The 19,536-nt window shown below is 31.6% G+C and overlaps 2 protein-coding genes across 3 annotated transcripts in view; both read left to right on the forward strand.

Annotated features, from left to right (window-relative positions):
* Positions 1-19,536, forward strand: part of LOC134693380 (coiled-coil domain-containing protein 115-like) — a 483,686-nt gene that overhangs the window by 401,256 nt on the left and 62,894 nt on the right. The window lies entirely within an intron of this gene.
* On the forward strand, positions 109-6,206 carry LOC134692911 (uncharacterized). The gene is made up of 3 exons (XM_063553545.1): positions 109-178; positions 3,572-3,676; positions 5,465-6,206. Exons 2-3 carry the CDS (start codon positions 3,589-3,591, stop codon positions 6,091-6,093), a joined length of 717 nt encoding a protein of 238 aa, XP_063409615.1. The 5' UTR covers positions 109-178; positions 3,572-3,588; the 3' UTR covers positions 6,094-6,206.

Consider the following 19,536-nt stretch of genomic DNA (forward strand, 5'->3'; position numbering starts at 1 on the left):
TCACTAATTAAATTTAATATAACTAAGACCATATTTCAAATTTTAATTGTCAAAAATATCAAAGTAAGGGTGCATTTTATAGCAACTAAAACATAGCCGGTGCAAATTCAAGAATTTAAACTGTTCTGAAAATCCAAGATGTCAGCGCCCATGTAGCAACAACATTTTTATTTTAAAGGTCACTGCAATCAGAAATACAAAGAATCTGTAAAAAAAAAAAAAAAAAAGTTGTATGCATTTAAGTGCTGATTAATCATAAAACTTAGTGATTGTTTACGATAATTCAAAAAAAAATCATAACAACAAAAAACATTTCCTCAAATAAACAAAAAAACAAGATAAAAATTGAAAACCCTACTGCTGTTAGATAGTAAATACTTTGTCAGCAATAAATATATAAGCAGTTAAGGTAGAGAATAAGAAGTACTTCTTTGGGTCTGTCATTTAAAGTGGTGCCGTGTATTTTGCAAAACTAATATGAGGCAGGCATAACCTGTGAATGGGGACGAAGTCTGTATATATTATTTTCTTAATTCAATCATGTTGATAAAAGAAACCGAAATACCGTACGTAACGTTCCTGATTTTGGTTCTGTTGTTAGGGAATTAGCTGTGACGTTCTTTAAGTTATGACGTCATATTCGATGTAAACAAAAGAAACGCTTTCATCAGGAAACGTAACGTTTTTTTCATACCAAACAATTATTAAAATTGAATTTGTATTGAGATCCTATCTTATGTTTTACTAGACTGGTAAATATAAAAAAAAAAATCAAAGTCTCATGCAAACAAGACAGATTTCTGCGCAAATGCGGGAAAACCGGAACAGGAACTAGATCTGAAAAAAAACGTTAACGATTTTGAGTTCATTAGTACAATGAAAAATTCGGGAAATTTTCCCAGATTTTTTTTTTTTTTTTTTTTCATTGATTTTTCTACCGTAATTGAGGACTTCGTCCCCATATTAGGAATTTTTTTGTCCTCAATGCTTTTCAACCATACTTTATTTGGCCTGTTTAATTGTTGTTTTTTTTTAGATGAGTCTTTTGTAGATGGTAAGTGTGTCTGGCGCAAATGCAAAATTTAAATCATGGTATCCATGGAATATATAATGAGTTTATTTGTAACACACACTGTAAACATTAAACATTGATGATAAATAAATTCAAAAGTTTTTGAATATTTGGAAAATTAATAGCTATATATAGAATTTCTCAATTTTACTGTCTCAAAGTTTTGAAGAGGTATTGCCTGAAACCACAGGCACTTGTCTCAAAATTTTCTTTCCTATATACCTTAATATAACACAAGGTACTTAACTAAATTTTTTGAAAAATGACACCCAGTCCCGATTTCTCGTTATTTTTTTATTTCTCGGTTGTCAAACCTACTTAAACTTAATATGTCGTAAATCTAAATTGATTTATCTACACAATGGTATATGACACGACTATCATTGTTGTCAGGATCTTTATTAGCAGGCCTCAGAAGTCGGTCAACGGGAAGTTGTTTGCATTCGTCTCAAACTTTGGCAACACCCACCCCGCAGTGATTGAATTATTATAAAAAATTATTAAAATAAAAACTGTCAGCTTCCCTCTGACTATGAATTATTATCTTCATTGTAAATTCTTCACAGATTATGTGAAACAAACCCAAATAAGAGTGTTATGAAACCCACGTGTACACAACGACACTTATGTAGAGTTATTAATAGACCAAAATTTCCCACATTTATTTTAAGCCAGACGATTGACCAATGAGAAACCAGTATAAAATTACATGCGGACTGGGTGTTGCCAAAGTTTGAGACGAATGCAAAAAAACATCCCGTTGACCGACTTCTGAGGCCTGCTACTAATGATCCCGACAACAATTATAGTCGTGTCATATACAGTACACACTGTGACATGGTCTGAGAAATCATCAGCATCTTGTATGCCTGGCATTAAATGCTGGGCTTTTATTGGGGGGTCATAAATCACTGGCTGATGGTCAGACTACCTGCTGGGATAATTAAAGGTGATCAGCCAGGTGTTTTAAATCCTTTAACAGGTAGGTTTCATGTCTTGATTAAATAATATTTAGCTGTACAGGTAAATTTACCTGTGTTGTCCTTGCAGAATTTAGAAAAAATATAATTTTTATTATGCTTTTCTGTTATTTTGTCTGTCAGAATAAAACATTAAAGAATATATCTGTTTTATATTTTCCACCTGCTGTATCTTAAAGAATTTATTCTAAATCTAATATTTGTTCAAATATTAATAAAAACTAAATTTTAAATGTAATATATATTTATAACCATCTTCCTATTAATTTAATTAATATCTATTTAATTGATAATTACAAATAATAAAAAAAGATTATTTTTTTTAAGGAAATCAGTAAATAAAAAAAAATAATGGTGTTTGTTTATTTTATTTCTCTTGTTTGTGCTAAAACATGTTGTCATTTTAAAGGATTTTGGTTTTATATATAAAAGAATATGTTTTGAATTGGTACATGAACAATGTATGTGTGTAATTCCTTTTTTTTAATCTTGTGACCTTGTCTGATTATAGGTTAAAGCTCTCCCTTTTTTCTTTAGTTATTTGTAACATTCTTGGTGTTATTTAGTCTTTTTTTTATGCTTCACCAGTAAATAAAATATTTGTTAATTTTTTCTTTTCTTTTAATCTTGTAAGGCCGGCTTGTCAGATTGTATAAGTTAAAGCTTTTGTTCTTAATCAAGTTCATTAATTGAATAAATAAAACAAAAAACAAGATTATTTAAGAATGCTTGTCAACACAATTATCCTTTATTTCTTTTGATTTAAAACAAAAAATTGACCACTAAACCATGAAAATGAGACCAAGGACAGGCAAGGTGAGATGAACCATACAAGGCACACATCTATACAGCTAATAATTCTTCCATACAACTAATATATTTCCATACACCTAATATAGTTATTATAGCGGTAGACTTATTGCATATACAAATGTACCATTGTGTAGATACATTTGTAAATCAATTAAGATTTACAGCATATTAAGTTTAAGTAGGTTTGACAACCGAGAAATAAAAAAATAACGGGAATTTGGGACTGGGTGTCATTTTTCACAAAATTTAGTTAAGTACCTTGTGTTATATTAAGGTATATAGGAGAAAAAAAAATTGAGACAAGTGCCTGTGCCTGAAACTGAATAAATGATAAAAGTAGACTTTTTTTAACACAGGTATAATTAAAGTATGTTACTTTAAACATGTTAAACACATATTTTATTTCAAATTTCAGGAGAGTTCTAGGAGAGATAATTTGTATAGCCTGATTGAGCTTATATGTCTGTATGAAGACAAAATAAAATTCAGAAATATTGGCTCTAAAAAATGTTTCAGTAGATTTGATTTCATGCATATAGTTCAGGTATAGTCAAGTTTTAGTATGATGATATTGAAACTTGTTATACATGTAACATGTATAATATGCTATTTTGGTAGTTTCTAATATCATTTGTTGTTCATGTTGTTATTAAAAGGTATTGTGAATTTTCTGTCTCATTATTAAACAAATTTCATTTTATTGTAGACTATAACACAGAGACAATGGCTTTACTATCCACATGGTTGACGAGGAGTTGTCAGAGACTTTCAGTGTTACCATTTAGATACATGAGTACAGGACATGCAGGAGGTATAATACTTGTCTTCATTTTTTCTTTTTTTTTACTCTATTTAAAAAAATCATTGAAAATAGATGCAGAAGATATCAAAGGAAAATCAAAATTGTTAATTCAAAAAGATAAAATCATGGTAAAAACACTGAAAATTGTACAAACTGATGTCTACATTACACATAAAAAACTAAAGACTTAGCAACAGGAACCCAACAAAGATTAACAGGAATATCAATATTGATTGATTGATTGTTGGTTGCTTTACCTCCAGTGGCAAATATTCCATGCATATTCAGGACGAGAACACTTTAACAATAAATACAATAGGTAGGTTGTTATAATAGAGAATGATGGTCGGGGAAATTTGGACTGCCACTGGAAAATGAGGATATATTGGATAGAGACAGAAATTTTGCCTTGCAACAGGCCACCTACGGACCCCTCAAAGAGTTGTTGCAAGGGTTCTAAACGTGCAAAGAGGGTGGCATTCTCTTTACACGAGGCATCGGATTTAACGTCCCCCTTCTGACCAGACGTGACTGCCAACTTGATACATCCCGCACAGCCAAACGGACGTCCCACTTCGGCAAGCGTTTTACTGCCGGTCGGGAGAAAACCAAGTGACCATATTTCTATACCCCAGTCACCCTTGGGGGTGGAATATCAATATGTTTTGGTACAACCAGAGTAATCTAAAAAGGTGCAATACACCAGTACAAGGATTTTCAAAGTACTTTGTCTTATTTTACATGTTTTATGGTACAAATTTATACAGGTTATATTTATACCAAATTTATACAGGTTATATTTATACCAAATTAAAAACATAGAAATCACTGGGGGCCTTCTCTTAATGAAATTTTGATTTCGTATACGCTTATTTATGTACTGTTAAACAATGCTTTTATGCTCCACTTAGAGGAAATATGTTTTTAGGGCTGTGCTTTCCTTCGTCTGTGGGTCTGTTTGTCCATCTGTTCGTCTATACTCCTTAAGCTTCAGGTTAAAGTTTTTGCTTAAAGTTTTTGGTCAAGGTAGTTTTTAATGAAATTGAAGTCCAATTAATCTGAAACTTAGTGCACATGTTCCGTATGGTGGGCCTATAATATGATCTTTCTAATTTTAATACCAAAATTAGAGTTTTTACCCAACTGAACTGAACATAGAAAAGGATAGTGCGGGTAGGGCACATTGTTCTATGGACAAATTTTTGTTTTTTGTAAGCTACTATAATATCTCATGATATAGCAAAAACAGCTTTATCATGACAATCATATTGATATTTAAATAACATGATCTACATGTATATGGCAACAAAGGGTTTTCAAAAATAGTGAAGTTTCTATCATACTTACATGTACATGTATTCAAGTTTATATACCACATGTTTATATATATATATATATACATGTTGATGTAGTACATTAAGATTTCAGCCCCCTCCCTTATATCATTCTAATCTGATACTAAAGACAATATTAAGATGAAATCTATTCAAGTTAAATTTCTTGAAACAAATAGAAACAGATGTTGGACAGACATGATAGATGTCATAGAAACAACAACCCAACAACACATTTAAACAAAAAAGACATTTGAAGTCTAAAAAAACTGATAATTGTTATTATGACATCTCAAATTCAAGTTCAAGAAAAGTGCTTTTTCATTATAGTTTCAATTAGTCTTTCCAAAATTGGTTTTAGTTTTTAGTTTTTTACAACAATGAGATACTAAATATTCTATAATTTGTCGTGATATGCAAATTAATGAATTTATTTACAGAATTTCTACATTTTATTCCACAGTGGAAGCCAGTCACAATTCATTTGAAGTAGCAAGACCCTCACTGACAGCCGTGACAAAAAATTTTGATATCCAAAGGGTAACAATTCAGAACTTTCAACAGAATAAATATCCTGAGATCTCGTTGATACAGACATTGCCTTTGACAACAGACACATTAGTTTATCAGTGCCCTTCCAAAACAAAACCACACAAGGAAATTTTAGACATCAGAAATACAGTTGGAATGTATGAGTGTCCAAATGCAGCAAGAGCTGATATAGATTTTATTTTACCCACAATGCAGTTCTTTAATGACCTTAACATTGACAGAGAATGTCCAGGGATTGAGAAACCAGAAAAGCTAGCAAGGAAAAAAGTTAGAAAGCTGTACAGGCTGATGAGAATTCGTGAGAGAATGCACAATAGGCATAGGTTGAAAAGATATCGTAAAAAGTTGAAGTTTTTGTTTATTAAACTAAAAAGAGATAAATTGGCTAAAAAAGAAGCCAAACTTCAAGCTGAGATTAAAGGAATGTATGATGCTGTAGAAAGTTATGATCCCTTAGCTAGAATAAGAGAAGAGATTGCACTGGCAAGAAAGGGAGGATTCAGGATAGATCTATTTGGAAATGGCAAAAATGACAAATAAACAAGATTTATCATTATCAAAATTTACAATCAAGCAGTTGAAAATTTATTGTATGCTATATAACATGTATAATAATGTTTGAAGTTTATGTAACATCATTTTAGTTCAAATTTGTTTGTGTTCTTGATGACTACATTTGTCAACCAAACTAGCTGTTTGAAAGTAATTAGATATAAGAAGATGTGTTGTGAGTGCTAATGAGACAACTTTCCATCAGTCATAATTTGTAAACGTAAACCATTATAGGTCAAAGTACTGTCTTCTACACAGAGCCTAGCCTCACACCGAGCAGCAAGCTATAAAGGGCCCCAAAAACTTACTGGTGTAAAACCATTCAAACTGGAAGACCAACAGTTTAATCTATTATATAAAAAAAACCGAGAAACATTTATGAACCACATCAACAAACAACATGTAGTACATGTCATATATTCTTATAATAAAGTGATGTAGAACATGTTAGTAGATTAAAGAAAATATTGAGTTTTGTCAGTGAGACAGCAAAATGAATCCTTAAACTCAATTAATATAATTAAAAAAGACATCTATACTATAAAGGGCAACATACACAGATACAGTCTTCAACAAAGACTATCAATATAACCCTAGCCCATGATGTAAATGATGTAAATGAATTAAACAGAAACTACCAAAATCTTTGAAAATTGAATTACAAACATTTTAGATTATAAACAAACAAACGAATTGACTAGGCTCCATACTAGTGACAGGTTTTCAAGTACTCAATAAAATGGAAATGAGGAATGTGTCACAAAAACAACATCCTGACAAAAGAGTGATAAACAGCGAAAGGTCACCAATGGGTTTTCAATACATTTAAAACATATCGCACCTATAGGCGTGCTTCAGCTTGCCCCTAAACAAAAATGTGTACTAGTTCAGGAATAATAAACAATATACAAAGGAAAGTAAAATTAAAAATCATACAAGACCAACAACGGCCAGAGGCTCCTGATTTGAGACAGGCACAAAAAATGTCAACCCCACTTTACTTCAATCATTAAACAAAATGTGAATTAAACAACATATGTAATTAAAATCCATTCAAGAGGAACACACAACTCTATAATTCATGTATTAGTGATAGGTACTCCACAGGAAAGGAAATGAAAAAGAAAAGAAAATCCTAAATAATACTTTATCAATTATGAATAAAATGAGATGTGATGATGATCAAAAAGTAATCAACCAAGAGTCAACCTTATATTTGGAACACTTTTATATATAAACTAAAATTGTGAATAGCAAAAAAGATCAGCAACACAAGATCTACGTATACTGGTTTATCATAAATGTGAATGAAATAGACAATCAAGTCCTTTACAGGAGTTGTTGCCACTAAATCACAATTATCACCAACTGTTTCAGTTTTGGGCATCTTCAAAAACTATTATGGATATATATGGAAACTTGGCCAATGACCACACACATATTCTTATATATTGCATGATATCAATTAGTTAAAAAAACATATAAAAAAGCCTAATAGCCTCTAGTTCTCTGTAACTGAAATTAAAACCATAGTACTTAACCTGCTGATATTCTTACACTCTTATAAAGGTTGCTGTAAATTAAATTTATCAAGATTATTCTTAAACAAACAATGGAAAAGCACATTGATTAGAATTTAAGAATTTTTAGGTTGATAATAAAGAAATATTTAAGTCTTTGTGTTATTTTGATATATTGGTATATATGTAGAAAAAAGAAAACACTAGGGTATCACCAGCCCAGTAGCCAGTACCGAAGTACTGGCATGAAAATACGGATTTTTTTGTGTTATTAAAATTTGCTGTTACAAAAAAAAAAATATTATAAATTAAGGAATGTATCTCCCTCATGCAAAGCTCTGATTCCTTTCATGGAAATGAGGAATGTGTCAAAAAAACAACATCCTGACAAAAGAGTGATAAACAGCGAAAGGTCACCAATGGGTTTTCAATACATTTAAAACATATCGCACCTATAGGCGTGCTTCAGCTTGCCCCTAAACAAAAATGTGTACTAGTTCAGGAATAATAAACAATATACAAAGGAAAGTAAAATTAAAAATCATACAAGACCAACAACGGCCAGAGGCTCCTGATTTGAGACAGGCACAAAAAATGTCAACCCCACTTTACTTCAATCATTAAACAAAATGTGAATTAAACAACATATGTAATTAAAATCCATTCAAGAGGAACACACAACTCTATAATTCATGTATTAGTGATAGGTACTCCACAGGAAAGGAAATGAAAAAGAAAAGAAAATCCTAAATAATACTTTATCAATTATGAATAAAATGAGATGTGATGATGATCAAAAAGTAATCAACCAAGAGTCAACCTTATATTTGGAACACTTTTATATATAAACTAAAATTGTGAATAGCAAAAAAGATCAGCAACACAAGATCTACGTATACTGGTTTATCATAAATGTGAATGAAATAGACAATCAAGTCCTTTACAGGAGTTGTTGCCACTAAATCACAATTATCACCAACTGTTTCAGTTTTGGGCATCTTCAAAAACTATTATGGATATATATGGAAACTTGGCCAATGACCACACACATATTCTTATATATTGCATGATATCAATTAGTTAAAAAAACATATAAAAAAGCCTAATAGCCTCTAATTCTCTGTAACTGAAATTAAAACCATAGTACTTAACCTGCTGATATTCTTACACTCTTATAAAGGTTGCTGTAAATTAAAATTTATCAAGATTATTCTTAAACAAACAATGGAAAAGCACATTGATTAGAATTTAAGAATTTTTAGGTTGATAATAAAGAAATATTTAAGTCTTTGTGTTATTTTGATATATTGGTATATATGTAGAAAAAAGAAAACACTAGGGTATCACCAGCCCAGTAGCCAGTACCGAAGTACTGGCATGAAAATACGGATTTTTTTGTGTTATTAAAATTTGCTGTTACAAAAAAAAAAATATTATAAATTAAGGAATGTATCTCCCTCATGCAAAGCTCTGATTCCTTTCATGGATTTGGCTATACTTTTTGGACCTTTTGAATTATAGCTCTTCATCTTTTATAAAAGCTTTGGATTTGAAATATTTTGGCCACGAGCATCACTGAAGAGACATGTAATGTCGGAATGCGCATCTGGTGCAAGAAAAGTGGTACCGTTAATTTTATTACTACCACTGGGTCGATGCCTCTGCTGGTGGACTATCAGTCACCGAGGGTATCACCAGCCCAGTAGCCAGTACTTCGGTACTGGCATGAAAATACGGATTTTTTGTGTTATTAAAATTTGCTGTTACAAAAAAAACATTATTATAAATTAAGGAATGTATCTCCCTCATGCAAAGCTCTGATTCCTTTCACGGATTTGGCTATACTTTTTTGACATTTTTGATTAAAGCTCTTCATCTTTTATATAAGCTTGGGATTTCAAATATTTTGGCCACGAGCATCACTGAAGAGACATGTATTGTCGAAATGCGCATCTGGTGCAAGAAAATTGGTACCGTTAATTTTATTTAGCAGATACTATAATTACGTGTTTCTTTGTGTATTTTAGGACGTTTCATCCACAACCCCCTTCATCCTAGATGACCCACTTTTTAAAACCTACTTATTTGATGTATTTTATGATTTGTCTTGTACTGGATATGTTTGAAATATTAGCCACTGGACATAAAAAAAAAACATTTATAAGCCATGCTGAGTGTATAGATACACCTATATAGAAAGCGAAAAGAATTAAGAAATTAGTTTTTTTAGCAACAAGCTCATTTTCTTTTACTGCGCCAGTTATTGTCAACATCTCCATCTTCTTATATCTATGATGAACGTCTTTGGTTTTTATTTGGTCCTTATCAATGATGGCATCACTAGAAAGGATTATATAAAAAGTTGCCCGAAGTCACCAATTCACATGATGAATTTTGTTTAAAACTGTATAACTAGCCAAAAGAAAAGTACCCATTAATAAGAGTGAAGCAAGTTGGAGTTGAAGAAAATTGATATCCCAATTTTATATTATCAAGCCACACTAGTTATGGAGTCATATAAAGGCGAACTGAATTGCCAATTTCTATTCAGTATACATAATGTTTTACTGTTGTGTACGAAATAGAAATAATTTAACACGCTATTCGTCTATTACCAAACTCGACTCTCTGTTTTCTTGGTAGCATACCGATGTCTGTGATAACATTTTAATAACCTATTTTTTCATGAAAAGTTATATAACAGCAGCCAATTTAGTTCAACGCTAAACAAAGAATCATTCTATCAGAAACTATCAATAATGAATTTTTATTGTTGTCTCATTGTCAATCATACCACATCTTCTTGTTTTCATTTTTGTCGAGCCTTCGACTTTAGTCGAAAAAGCGAGACTAAGCGATCCTACATTCCGTCCTCGTCGGTGTCCTCGTCGTCGGCGGCGTCCACAAATATTCACTCTGTGGTTAAAGTTTTTGAAATTTTAATAACTTTCTTAAACCATACTGGATTTCTACCAAACTTAGATAGAAGTTTGTTTATGATCATAAGATAGTATCCAGAAGTAAATCTTGTGAAAATAAAATTCCATTTGTTCTGTATTTTACTTATAAATGAACTTAGTTTTTCTGCGGGAAAACATAACATTCACTCTGTGGTTAAAGTTTTCAAAATTTTAATAACTTTCTTAAACAATCCTTGGTTTGTACCAAGCTTGGACAGAAGCTTGTTTATGATGATTAGATATTATCCAGAGGTAAATTTTGTAAAACGATAAATCCATTTCTTCCGTATTTTACTTATAAATGGACTTAGATTTACTGCCAGGAAACAACACATTCACTCTGTGGTTAAATTTTTAAAAATTTTGATAACTTCTTATACTATTTTTAATTTGTATCAAACTTGGACTGAAGCTTTTTTATGATCAAAAGCTAGTATCTAATAGGAAATTTTGTGAATATTTTCTACCTGTGTATCTGTATTTTACTTATAAATGAATTTGTAATTCTTCGATTAACATTACATCCATATAGTTAAAGTTTTTAAAACATTTATTAGATTCATAAGCAATCCTGGATTTATTCATAACTTTGACAGAAGCTTCTTACAATCAAAAGATAGTATCAAGCGGAATATATTTATTGATTTTTCCCCTGATTTTTGTTGAGCCTGCAATTTACAGCAAAAGTAGGCGAGACATTGGGTTCCGTGGAACCCTTACAAATGTTTATATTAATACTACAATTATAAGTCATTATAGGTTCCTGTTCTATTTGTTTTGTTATTTTGAAACTTGATATCACTTTTAGATTTGGGTTCTGAAACATTTTTTTTTTAAGTATGGAAACATCGATGAGGTAATGTCCTGATTCAGACATCAGTAAATCAAATTGCATGATTTATTGTAAATTGGTCTGGGTTAAACTGATTCAAAATACTTGAAATATGTAACCAAATTGACACATTTCCAAATCGAAGTCACTCAACATGTGTACGATTTAATTTTCCCCATCTTCCGAATCAAATGTTTCTATAATTTTATTATCTAATTACACAAAGCTTATAATTTGTCGCCATGCAATAAACTAACACCAAAATTAAATAATAGCGGGATATTCTGAAAAGGTTAAATGTGTGATTCAAATTTCAATATAACAGAGATCAATATTATATAATGGCTTGTTTAAAATAACAATTATTCGCAAAAGCAATTTCTTGATAAATGGCTGCGCGGATGAACGGTGTTCAAATGAATGATTGTAATTCCCACAAAGTATTAGAGGATATAAGATCGTGTTGATTGAAAATGTCAGGTTAGAATTCTACAATAATTAAAGTACTTTCTTTCATTTTCAAGTTCAAAACCACACAAAACTCGAAGAAATGAAACGAAAAGAAATGTAGTTTGAAAAATACTTGCATCCAATAGACGTATTTGCAACTACGTAGGTATTACGTCAATAGATCAAATATGCTATAATATGCTTTTCTTCAGACACACCTGAACCGTTTTGATTGTCATTCCTCCAGCAACAACGATGAAATATTCTAAAGCTACCTGTTACTTATTTTTCATTAATAGCCAAGTATATACCACAATTCTCCATAACTTTATCACATTTCTCCACGCCTGTTTCTCATGCATCATTCTTTTGTAGAATCCCATTTGTATATTTCAAAAATACTTAACTTCAAAGATAAATTCAAATCGGATATGGCTTTAAACAAACCTGACACAACTAAATGATTGACGACTATCAACAAAGGAACGACTGGAAACGGTTGTCATATTCCAGACTTAGTATATATTGTTACTTTTATCATAATATCATTATATATATAATGTACTTTTGACAAATTTAACTTGTTTTAAATATTTACCCGTCTTTATTACGTGACTTTAACAGCTCGTTTTATTGGTCCTTGTATTCATCTCACGAAGAGGCAGATACAATTAATGATGAATTATAATATAATGTTTTATGAACACACATTCATTGTCCTATTGGTACTTCTTACGCAATAGCTTTCAAAGGTACCAGGATTATAATTTAGTACGCCAGACGCGCGTTTCGTCTACACAAGACTTATTAGTGACGTTCATATAAAAATATTTATCAAGCCAAACAAGTACGAAGTTGAAGAGCATTGAGGATCCAAAATTCCCAAAAGTTTTGCCAAATACGACTAAGGTAATGTATTCCTGGGATAAGAAAATCCTTAGTTTTTCGATAAATTCAAAGTTTTGTAAACAGAAAAATTTATAAAAAAGATCACATGATTGATATTTATGTCAACACCGAAGTGCTGACTATACTGGGTTGGTGATACCCTCGGGCAGGCATCGACCTAGTGATGTAAATAGTTATTAAAGGTACCAGGATTAAAATTTAGTACGCCAGACGCGCGTTTCGTTTACATAAGACTCATCAGTGACGCTCATATCAAAATATTTTTCAAGCCAAGCAAGTACGAAGGTGGAGAGCATTGAAGATCCGAAATTCCAAAAAGTTGTGCCAAATACGGCTAGAGTAATCTATTTCTGGGATAAGAAAATCCTTAGTTTTTCGATAAATTCAAATTTTTAACAGGAAATTTATAAAAACAAGCTAGCATATCTTCTTTTTTTGCAAAAAATATGATTGTGAAAGAAGAACTTTACGAAGTAGTCATTAAATAAATGCAGAGTTGAAAATATGTTTTATTAAATGCAGTGGTGTGTTCATGTATAACACAAATGTGTTGAAACATTTACATAATCCAATGTTCTGTCTGTCATCACTTGCTAAATATTTGATTTTGACATGAACATGCTTAATCTTTAAATGTTAACAATTTAATGTATTTCGTGAATTTATAAATCATTAGCATATCATTACACTGTCAATTATCATCTTAAATCATTTGCCATGATATTGAATTTTAAGCTGCTGATAAATAAAGAAGGAGATTGTGGCAATCAAAAACAAAACATTGTCGAAGAAAGCAAGACGATACCACGATAGATAAGAAATACATTAAGCAAACAATCGTCAGCTAAAATATATAGTCCTAATTGCTCTAAATATATGCTTAATCATTTTAAATCTGCAAATATTTGTTCTTCCCTCACCGGGATTCGAGCTCGTGCTATTTGGATATCGAGACAACATATTCCAATTCAATCATTGGTTTTTGTTTTCTTCAATTTAGATTTGTTTATAACCATGTACATACATTTACTTATGTAATGTGAAATTGTCTTGTTATTCACAAGCAATAAGAAGTGTAAAAGTCGTAAACGTAGCATGACGACTTATGAGACTTGTCTCCAGGGCGGCATTTTATTGTGTCAATGTGTATGACAAAAACGCAGTAGCAATTCGATTTGCAGCAGGATCCCAATTTTTCCCCATTCTAAACACAAGATTCAGAACAGTTCCTGAAAACATCTTGACAGTCCATAATGCATGGATGATCAGTTTTGTCTCCTCTGCATCTAAGGTCGTGCGAATCAAAAAAGCCTTTGCAATGAAAATCACAGCAAAATGCAAAGTCGTCACCACATCCAGCACTACAAAGAATAATCCCACTTCTTATCATGGCGAACAAAGCAATCATAATACATAATTCAAATATTACCTTCATCTGTTAATAGAAAAAAAGTATATATTTGAAGGACATTATTTATTTACCCAAACTGTCAAACTTATCATGTGCTGTTTGGCAGCTTAAACATTTTGTTTTACACAAACCTAAAGAAGATATTCCTCAATTATGAACCATTTCGCCGTGTCATGTAAGAGTTGTACCCCATTAAGAATCAAAAGCAATGCTGATATATATGCTTCATTGATGGAGTGACCAGTGCACAACATTTACATCAAAGGAACATGTGTGTCTAGTTATATTCATGCAAACATATTGTTGATAGAATAACTGTTGAAAAACCGTTATCAGATGACATTCATATCCAGTACCCCTTATTCATATCAAATTCATATGAAAAGTATGAATTGTCAAATTAATTTGAAAAACGATTTTAGGTAAGCATACCTTAGCCTGATCACTGCCGTGATAATCTTTTGTTTCTAATAATATTCATCCGAAATGACATGAACTGCTGTACACATACAGATAAGAATTGAAAAACATGTCTTTGATTTAAGAATCGTGGTACATCTGGCATGGCTAGTATAATGGTAGATTAGATACGCAGTCTTTGGCTTTGTAATATATGTCATTAATCAATGAGTGATGTGTTTGTGTAGGAATTCTTGTTTTAGAGCAACTCGATTTTTATTTTAAGAACTATTACAGGGGCGGATCCAGCCATTTTAAAAAGGGGGGTTCCTTATCCAGGACAAAAAGGGGGGGGGGGTCAAATTACATGTCCCCATTCAAATGCATTGATCGTCCAAAAAAGGGGGATTCCAACACCCGGACCCCTCCCCCTGGATCCGCGCCAGTATTATTGTCATCGTCTGAACTGGTACAAGTGCCATTTATTTGTGGTAACGTTTAGTTTTATTTTCGATTTATGAGTTTGTCTGTCCCTCTGATATCTTTCGTCCTTCTTTTAAATCTCCTAATTTCCCTTTATTCTAAGTCAGTTCCCTCCTGTACAGTTTTCTTACAGACACAATTTCTTATTTAAAAAAAATTATAAGTCGGGGCCTTTTATACCTGACTATACGGTATAGATTTTGCTAATTACAATGCTGATAGTGATATAAAGGCCCTCATTTATGTTATTTGTATTCTGTGAAATAGTTGTTTCGTGGGCATTCATGTAGCATCTCCTTATTTTTAAATTAACAAACTGTAATGAATTATAGTTGAAAAGTAATGATATTTATGAATTTACATTCGCCTTTAACATGCTTAAGTTTAAATTTTTAAGTTTAATCCACATTTCAGGATATAGATTGCAGAATACAAAGACGATAGAGAAATTTAAAGATCCTTGTACATACAACAATTTACGCCCCTTGAAAGAAGGGAACATCATATTACAAATGTACTACCAATTAAAAAAAAATACTAGACGACAAGCAATAGTTCAATACATAGAAGCAGTTTGATCAGAATATTCAAAAAAGAATAAAATTTAATGATTTATGCTTCTGAAGTGCCACCCCTCATGTTACAAAATATACTCATTTACATTTAAAACATATGACACCGCAACAATGAAGTACAAATTTCAGGAAAGAATGGAGATACTTAATTATTATGTTTCTAATATCAATGCTTGAAGAATTGTAAACTCGGAACTAGTAATTCATTCATGTTTGCTGCTATAATACTTGACAAATAATGAATTTCAAGAGAGATGCAATATCATTTACTATTTGTGTAAAGTTGAACAAAAGAACCAATTTTACTGAAGAATTTATACCTAGTAGCTTTACAAAAGTCGATCAAGCAAAATCTATTACGTCAAATCGAGAAAAACACTCAATTTGTAATGTGCTTGTAGAATGCACTTTAATAGAACAAACAATAAAGCACTTGTCACTTGCGGCAACAACCATTCCTTTTGTTATTTGATGATTTTGTAGTGAGTTACCAACATAAAGGATGAAACGAAATTGAAGTTATTGCGAGGAACATTTTGTTTGAATGATAGACGATAGAGTTTAGTCTAAAGCTATAAAACAGAAATGCACTCCGATCCAGTGTTATGGTTCTATAATACTATTCGAAACATGTACAATTTGAAAACCCGAGTTTACATAATCTTGTTAAATGTTTAATACGCTTTGACATTCGTTAATTTGGATAATAGTATGATGTAATGAACTTTAAAGAATAATAATTTGCCGAAAAATACTTGACAGCATTATTTCCAATCTTATTTTTTACATGAGCTCCTGAAAATTCAGAATGACAGCAACTGTAATAAACATTACTTATTACATTGGTTTCAATGAATTACATTGATTTCCCAGTTAGATAAAAACCGATAATTTCACATATGAAATAAACGTGGTTATTTCACTCTCTGACGTCATACAACAATATGCGTTGTCAAGACGTCGTTAACGTCGAAACAAAACATGCGTAGGAAAAACATATAGTTCCTTACATATTGTACATTAATTTCCTAAAAAAAAAAGCAATTTGATAATGTAATAAAAAGTATAACTAATCGCCGTCTTTGAATATCAAAAATAAGACAACTTGTGACCGAACGCCGCTATGGATTAAACTCGTGCTGCGCACTTGTTTTATCCATGCGTCGTTCGGTCTCGCGTTGTATTATTTTTTTATATTCAAATACGGCGATTAGTTATACTATAAATAACGGTTTGTTTGATTTTAGGCTCTACAAATATCAAGTACAATCCCACAAACAAACATGTCAAAACATATATATGATGAAGACATAATCTTTCAATCAGTTTAATGGAGGTCTGGAGCTGGCATGTCAGTTAACTGCTAGTATTTTGTTGTTATTTATGTATTATTGTCATTTTATTTATTTTATTTTGTAACATCTTTTGACATCAGACTCTGACTTCTCTTGAATTGAAGTTTAATGTGCGTATTGTTATGCGTTTACTTTTCTACATTGGCTAGAGGTATATGGGGAGGGTTGATATCTCATAAACATGTTTAACCCCGCCGCAATTTTGCGTCTGTCCTAAGTCAGGTGCTTCTGGCCTTTGTTAGTCTTGTATGATTTTTAGTTTTAGTTTCTTGTGTATATTTTGGAGTTTAGTATGACGTCCATTATCATTGTACTAGTATACATATTGTTATGGGTCTAGCTAAATGACACCTGCGGGTGCGAGAATTCTCGTTACATTGAAGACCCATTGGGGGCCTCGGCTGTTGTCTGCTCTATGGTCGGGTTGTCCCTCCATTCCTTCTGATTATATAAAAAGAAGGTATAATTGTAACAATTCCTTCATATGTATATAGAACAAACACCAATATATATCAAATGTACATAATATCATCGCTCTGTCAGACTTTTTTTTGTGCTTTACTAACATTTGGTTTTGAATTAACCAATGTGAATTATTTTTGAAATATGCATCACTTCAAACTGTTTGATTCTAAAACAATACCTCATTTTTTTTTTTAAATTAGAACTTTATACTTTAATGAGAGAGCAACCAAACCATTCGATTTTAAACAAACAAGTGTCTAGTAACTTGTGTCTAGTCTTTTTTGTGCGAACTTACTGCTTTCACAATAGATAACTAATTGATACCATTTGATATGATCTTAATTACCCGATTGAAGTTTAGTGTTTATTTTGTTGGATTTTCCTGCCCGTTTGACGTACAAATCATTAATTCAGTACCGGTCGCATATTCTCTGGTCTTGATCTTTTCATTACATAAAGTGGAAAAAGTGTTACTCTTGTAGCAGATTTTTATGCGACATTCGTGAGATGTAGTTGATGTTGTTGTCAACTCACTTCGACCTGATCGATTCCTGAAACAGGAGAACTTGAAAGGCACACAGTTCACGGATACTATTATGGTTTAACTAAAATTGACAGTGGACTAATTATATGTTGGAAAAAAATAGTGCCAAAAGTGACTAATTTTCGGGGTAAAACTACTATTTTTATCACTTTAATATGCATACGTAAAGACCAACTTTGCAAAATGATCTTTTAATGATACCATTAGATTGCTTTGTTATAATATTACAAGTTCACAAGCGTCGGAAGACAATAATATGCGGTATCTCATATATTGCTATAAAATTCTTATAGGCCGTGTCATTTTTATTTGAAATCGATTAAAGATACACTTACCTTTGATTGACTGTCTCTTGTTTTTTTCAAAATCATCAGAAAAAGCTTGATCTGTACACATGCAGACAATAACATTAATGGTAAAAAAAAATTCTGTGCACCAGATGCACATTTCGATAAATCATGTCTCTTCAGTGATGCTTGTGGCCAAAATATGTAAAATCCAAAGCTTATACAAAAGATGAAGAGCTATAATCCAAAAGTTCCAAAAAGTATATTAGGATTGAAAAACACGTCTTTTATTTGTCGAGGCTAGTCCTCTCGTAGATAAGGTTGCAATCATTTGTGTTGTTATAGGACAATGAACTTAGATCGTTGTATTTGTGTGTTTTTCGGATATCGAGTGTCATGATTTTTTGTTTCTCTCCTTTCGGTTACAATTATAGCTTTTAAAAGTTTTATTACTGATTTGTGTTCGGTCAAAGAAGCGACATTTAAATATTTTCATAGAATTGTCAAAATTTTGGATTGTCACTTTACTTGGAAAATACTCAGACTGAAATATTTATATTTTTTGTCTATATACCAAATGCCTTTCGTAAAAGGTCCTTATGTTCTTTTCAGAATTTATTATGAAATAAGTGTGCGGCAAGACTGTTTATGCCCATTTCATTGCAGATTCCAACTGTGAATCATACTTTGTGTATATGATCTCCATATATCGATTCCAAATAACTGCTTATCCAATTTCAGATGGCTCCTGGTCAACAGATGTTTTATGTTTGCCTATATGTTTTATGTTTGCCTATATGTTTTAAAAGAAGCACACTATGTTGTTGATGTATTTTCATTATAACTCTTTTTTTTTTAATGGTAAGATCTAGTCAGGAAATGTGCCCCAGTTGATATCTATTTTCGGCTTGCATACGGTCGGGTTTATTCTCTTACTGTTAATGAGACCTTACAAAATACCCATTGGAAGTTATATCTGTACTTATTGATATTTTAGTCTTAGGTATATGCTTTTTTATTAGTTGTCAGGGGCGGATTTAGGCGGGGGCGTGGCGGGCGTGCGCCCCCCCTAAAATTTGCAAAGTATGGGTTGTCTTCAACTTGTTTCAGTATCAGAAAAGACCCTTCCTTCTTAACATTCAAAGTATATAAAACAGTCAGTTTAACCAGTGACTTTCTATACTAAGTAACTTAGTAACAGAATCAACGTGTTTACTAATCAACTGACCTACGATTTATTC

Source organism: Mytilus trossulus, chromosome 12 (assembly GCF_036588685.1).
Source record: "Mytilus trossulus isolate FHL-02 chromosome 12, PNRI_Mtr1.1.1.hap1, whole genome shotgun sequence".
Taxonomy (NCBI): Eukaryota; Metazoa; Mollusca; class Bivalvia; order Mytilida; family Mytilidae; genus Mytilus; species Mytilus trossulus.